Source organism: Montipora capricornis, chromosome 4, assembly GCF_036669925.1.
Source record: "Montipora capricornis isolate CH-2021 chromosome 4, ASM3666992v2, whole genome shotgun sequence".
NCBI classification, from domain to species: domain Eukaryota; kingdom Metazoa; phylum Cnidaria; class Anthozoa; order Scleractinia; family Acroporidae; genus Montipora; species Montipora capricornis.
In genome coordinates, this window is record NC_090886.1 from 47,598,137 (window position 1) to 47,603,136 (window position 5,000).

Consider the following 5,000-nt stretch of genomic DNA (forward strand, 5'->3'; position numbering starts at 1 on the left):
GCAATGTTTTATTGCAATTTGATAAGATGAAACGAGACATTAAGATGTGTTGAGATGCACATATATAAGACAAAGTTGAAGGAAAGGTACAGGTGCTCTCAGACCTTTTTGGGAGGTTGGTAGCTGCTTTAAACATTAAACCTAGGTAACATGAGGGTCACCAATTTATATAACCTAGGTAAAAACGGACTCAACCTGTTAACGGAATCCGCTTTGAACGACAGCATATGTTCTTATTGTGTTCGTAAAATTCCGATTCTTAGTTTGAACGTTCTTATGAAAAAACAGACTGTATTCCAACCAACCTGGTTTTCCTAGACACGACCTCACTTTACAGTTAGTTGACGTGGCTCTTGTTTTCAATTTTGCTATTGCTTTTATAAAACCTTGCGAGCAGCTTTTACATAATCTTACCTTTTTAGAACTTTATTTAGAACTTTATTTACCCTTTTGCAATTTACATATATTTAAATTCATTTAATTTTAGGAACCAGGAATGCCGCATGTGTCATAAAAGGAATTTTGTTATTGTTAAAATGGCGTACCTCATAAATTAATCAATTATTTATTTCCACCTTTAAACATTCTTAAAGGTCGATGATTACCTTTTAGATCTGGGTGAACAAATACTCTACCACCGTGACAGAATCCACTTGACTCAAGACAGGCTGTTTTCTTGGGGATACTCTCTTTAACTACAGAGATGCATAGCGCCTTTTTACGATTAGCAATAAGTCTTTTAATCGGCTTGGAGTCTCTGCTTGTCAATAGTACCTTGACAAGGGAATCTCTACATCAACGCAGACTAAAGAGACATGTTACTGAAGTGAGAGCTCGACGTCATGCTCGTTCCTTATCAGAGTTGCCGTGGTGCATCAAGCAGACGAGTTGTAGGTACGTGGCGGCTGTGTTGAACTTTCCTCCGTACGTCAAAAATACCAGCATTATTACAGAAAGAGGGATACTTTTCAGCGAGATTATTAACATTGTGGACTCAGAGTGCCTGGGAATGATTTCGTTTCCCGATCATACAACTTGCTGTTTGGAAACTTTATTTGTCAATACTTTGGATGAAATAATTGAATTAGTTAAGGCCAAAAAGGTGGATCTTGCCTTTCCTATACAGGTGGAAACAAAGGAAAAGCTCAAAGACATTCCTTATGTGACTCTGGTTAGGGTGTATGTGGCAAAGGGATCCTCACTCATTGTGAACACAAAACACTGCGAAGTAGAATCACGAGAACAATTACTAACTTCCATTACATCACAGTGGCCAATACTGGCTTGCATCATATTGCTGTCAGGAATTTCAGGAGTCATCATTTGGCTCTTGGTAAGTGAATGCATGGTTATCAATACTGAGAAAACCCCTCAAAGGTAGCAAATGCATACGGTGGGTGCCAGAATCAAAAAACGCCAATTCCTTTAGTTTGTTTTTTGTTCAAGTTGGATCGGAGTTTTAGCATGCGCATAAGTAAAACTAAAGCAATTTCGAAACCACTTAACTTGACGCCGCTTTATAAACTAATTTACAGACAGCAGATAAGAACATAACAGAGCGATTAGCGCCTCCTCGGAAGAGTTTCGACACATCAATAAACACATCAATACACTTTCAATCTACCGGTGTTATTCACAAGACTGATAACATAACTCGTGAACTGATTTTCCTCGTCCTCGAATTTTTTTCTGTAATCAATACTCTTTAATCTCAGAAAGTGTTGTTTCTGATCAGTGCAGTTTCAAGAAATGTATTAGTTCACTCAAGCGTGTTTTGAATACTTCAGAATGAAAAATGTGACAACGAGATTTCCAGAAACAAGATGGCTATGAATGGTTTTAAGATGGGGTAGCGAGAGCAGTCAGCAAAGTTTGTGATTTTGGCTTATTGAGAAATATACAGCTCAAATAAAAATAAGTAATAGTTTCTTATTCATTTGCTTGCTTACTTACAGGAACACAAGGCAAATAAGAGTCAGTTTTCCTCTTCGTTCACAGCTGGGTCTCCTGAGGGCTTCTGGTGGGCAATAGTTTCGCTTACAACTGTAGGGTATGTACTGTAATAGAAATGGAAATCTTGCGACAGGAGCGATATACATGTCGACACAGCAAAAAGACAATCCATATCTCTCCCGTATAGTGTCCGACCATCCCAATTTTATCTTTTTCAGAAAAGTAAAGATTGCGATAAAGCTTAGAGGTTTAGCTTTCCAGACTAATTTTCAATACCGCGACGTCTATTCATCGGCGAGGCAGTTCCATTCCATTCTATTTTAGACTCGCAGATAGATCGATGAGTCAATCGTATTTAGCTTCAATCTCCTAAATATTGATAACACTTACTTAATGTAGGCTTTGCATTTCAAAGCTAAGCTCTACTTTCAACCTTGCTTTTGCACCTTTAACCACGAATCTTTCCCAACCTTGTTTCCCTTCGCCCAGCCGTGTAGAGGCACATTCCAAGTTGTTGTAGTCAACTCTTTTGCACTTTTGAGGACAAGTCTTCGTGCAACAATTAAAGTCATTTTCCCCAAAAGAGTTTTTTTTAACGAGGCAAACCTGAAGAGCAACTTGAAAATGGTCTATTGATAAGGAGGAAGTTCGCTAGTTTCGGAAATAATTTGTGACTGGGAATTGCATGACATTTTATTCTTGAAACGAAGAGTAAAATAACTGTGTGATTGACATTCAGGGCTTCAGAAGAGTTGTCACTCATTGAATTACATAATCTTGTCTTTTTCATACCAGATGTGGTGACAAGACTCCTAAGACCTTCCTTGGACGTGTGTACGAAATAATCTGGGTACTCGTAGGGGCCATCATGATGTCTTTATTTACTGCGTTCTTTACCAATGCGATGCAGGCAGCACTTGATGGCACAAAATGCCAAGATATCAATTCTAAAGATGTGAGTTTTCAAAGATCATAATTAAGAACTTAATACTGATGCAAAACTTTGTCCCGAAAAACACAATCTTTCACTTCCTTCCTTTCTCCCCTTCAATATTCATAAACCTGTGGAACGCAAAAGAACCCACACACTATATTCGAGTACTGAGGGCATGGAGTTCCCGGTTGGCTGTGGTGTATCATGGTTGGGAGGCTCAGTAAATGCTCAGAGATACTAGCTGCATCAAGCTACCCTTAAATCCGAGGGTAAACAAAGATATAATATCATATATGTTTAAAAGGACATTTAGCTATTTAGAATCGTGTGGTGGAGATATCAAAATTTGACATTCAGTCCTGTTAGGAAAAGTAGATTTTACATTACTATCAAACCTTTTTCGTCTTTCATTGCAGTTGTAAATTTCCTTTTAGGTTGGTGTGTGGATAGTGAACAGTGAGATAAAAAGATTTGCAGTCGAAGAATTTGACGCCAACATCGTCAGTAAGTAGTTGTTGTTTTGGTGCTTTCACCATCTTCTGCTCAGTGGGACGAGCATTGAGTCGTTGTTGTGATATCTTAGCACCGGAATAATGCCGACGAGCACATCAAAAGTACTCCTTGCAAATTACCGTATTTCTTGTAGGAGAAATACCCACCCCTTGCACTGACAATCAAATTATGACGGGAAACCGTCTCCGTAATCTCCTTCGCCTAAACGTTTTGTGTTGGTGTTGTTGTTTTTTTTGTTTCTGGAAAGGTAACACGAATTTAATGCAAACCTTTAGGTAAACCTTTCGTAAGGAGACGTTTACGGACTAGCAAAATGAGCGGCTCCCATTTCAGTGGCTTCAAAGGACAACATTTTAAAGCCTTCATGGCTCCTGTTAGTTTCTGACATTTGCCATGCCCGTTTGGAAGCTGCCAATAAATTGTGAGGCACCATTTGGTACCTATCTGGGCCCGGTTGTTCAAAAGCCGGTTAACGCTAATCACAGATTAAAGATTAACCAAGGAGTTTATTTCTCTACTCTCAAATGCTGTTAAACGCTGATATTCGGCAAAACTTTACATTAGAGGAAGTCAATCTTGAAAAACAGAAACCGAAGCAAGAGAAACTTTCACCAAAAAGTTGAAAACATGAAACAAAGTTTATTTCGAACAACCGGGCCCTGGGCCCGGTTGTTCGAAAGCCGATTAACTTAATCCAGGATTAGCGCAAACTTGTTTCATGTTTTCAAGTTTTTGATAAAAGTTTCTTTTGCTTATTTCAGTTTTTCAAGATTGACTTCTTCTAATGTAAAGTTTTGCGGAATATCAGCGCTGAACAGCATTTGGGAGTAGAGAAATAAACTCCTTGGTTAAATTTTAATCTGGGATTAGCGTTAACCGGCTTTTGAAAAACCGGGCCCATTTGCAAAAAAAAAACACCCGCATGTTTATAAAAATGTTAAATCCCGCGGAGACGTTATTTGTTGCATCACGCGAATAAAGTAAACCCTATGACTGAATGAAACTGTTTGAAACAATAGAATTCGACAGCATAGCAGAAATGCAACAGAACATTAGCGACGGGGCAATCGGAAGGGTGCTCGTGGATCGAGACTCTGCGTTTGACTTTCTCTCTGGCTCAAAGCTTAAACGAAACAGACAAATTCGCTTGATACGGAACATTGACTACCCCATGGATTACTTCCTGGTTCACGTGGACAGGAGTTCAAATGCCGTCTCAACAAGCGAAGATGAAATGAGCGAAATGACGATGTCGCAAACTCTTAAAGATACAGAATTGAAGCAGGAGGACGAGGATGTGATAGAAGAAAAGGAGTTTCCAAGCGATGAAGATGTTAGGTCACAAATTGCTTCATGCGGGCCTCGGTTGAAGGAGCTGTCTCAAGATATTGTAGGGGCGACCAAACAGAGAGCACTTGAGCAAGTCATTCCCGCTGCGTTGCAGGTAAAGCATTTATTTTCAAGATCTCTTCATTGCCCATCTACAAACGAGCGCATGACTGGGAGCGAGCAACTCCCATACTAAGCCCATGTCACGGCATTTTTACAGACCGATCTATTTTTAGACTACCTTTTCCGCTAAAAAACAAAGGCACTTCCA

The 5,000-nt window shown here is 39.4% G+C and overlaps 1 protein-coding gene across 5 annotated transcripts in view; it reads left to right on the forward strand.

The window, feature by feature from the left end:
* LOC138044823 (uncharacterized) overlaps nt 1-5,000 on the forward strand; it is a 19,244-nt gene that overhangs the window by 8,929 nt on the left and 5,315 nt on the right. For 4 of the 5 annotated variants that reach the window (XM_068891237.1, XM_068891236.1, XM_068891240.1 and 1 more), the window contains 5 exons: nt 613-1,333; nt 1,956-2,050; nt 2,749-2,908; nt 3,322-3,391; nt 4,420-4,844. In XM_068891237.1, coding sequence (XP_068747338.1) covers nt 704-1,333; nt 1,956-2,050; nt 2,749-2,908; nt 3,322-3,391; nt 4,420-4,844 — 1,380 coding nt within the window. In that variant the 5' untranslated portion in view covers nt 613-703. Of the gene's footprint in view, nt 1-593; nt 1,334-1,955; nt 2,051-2,748; nt 2,909-3,321; nt 3,392-4,419; nt 4,845-5,000 lie in introns of all 5 variants that reach the window. The other variant, XM_068891239.1, reaches the window with a different exon arrangement.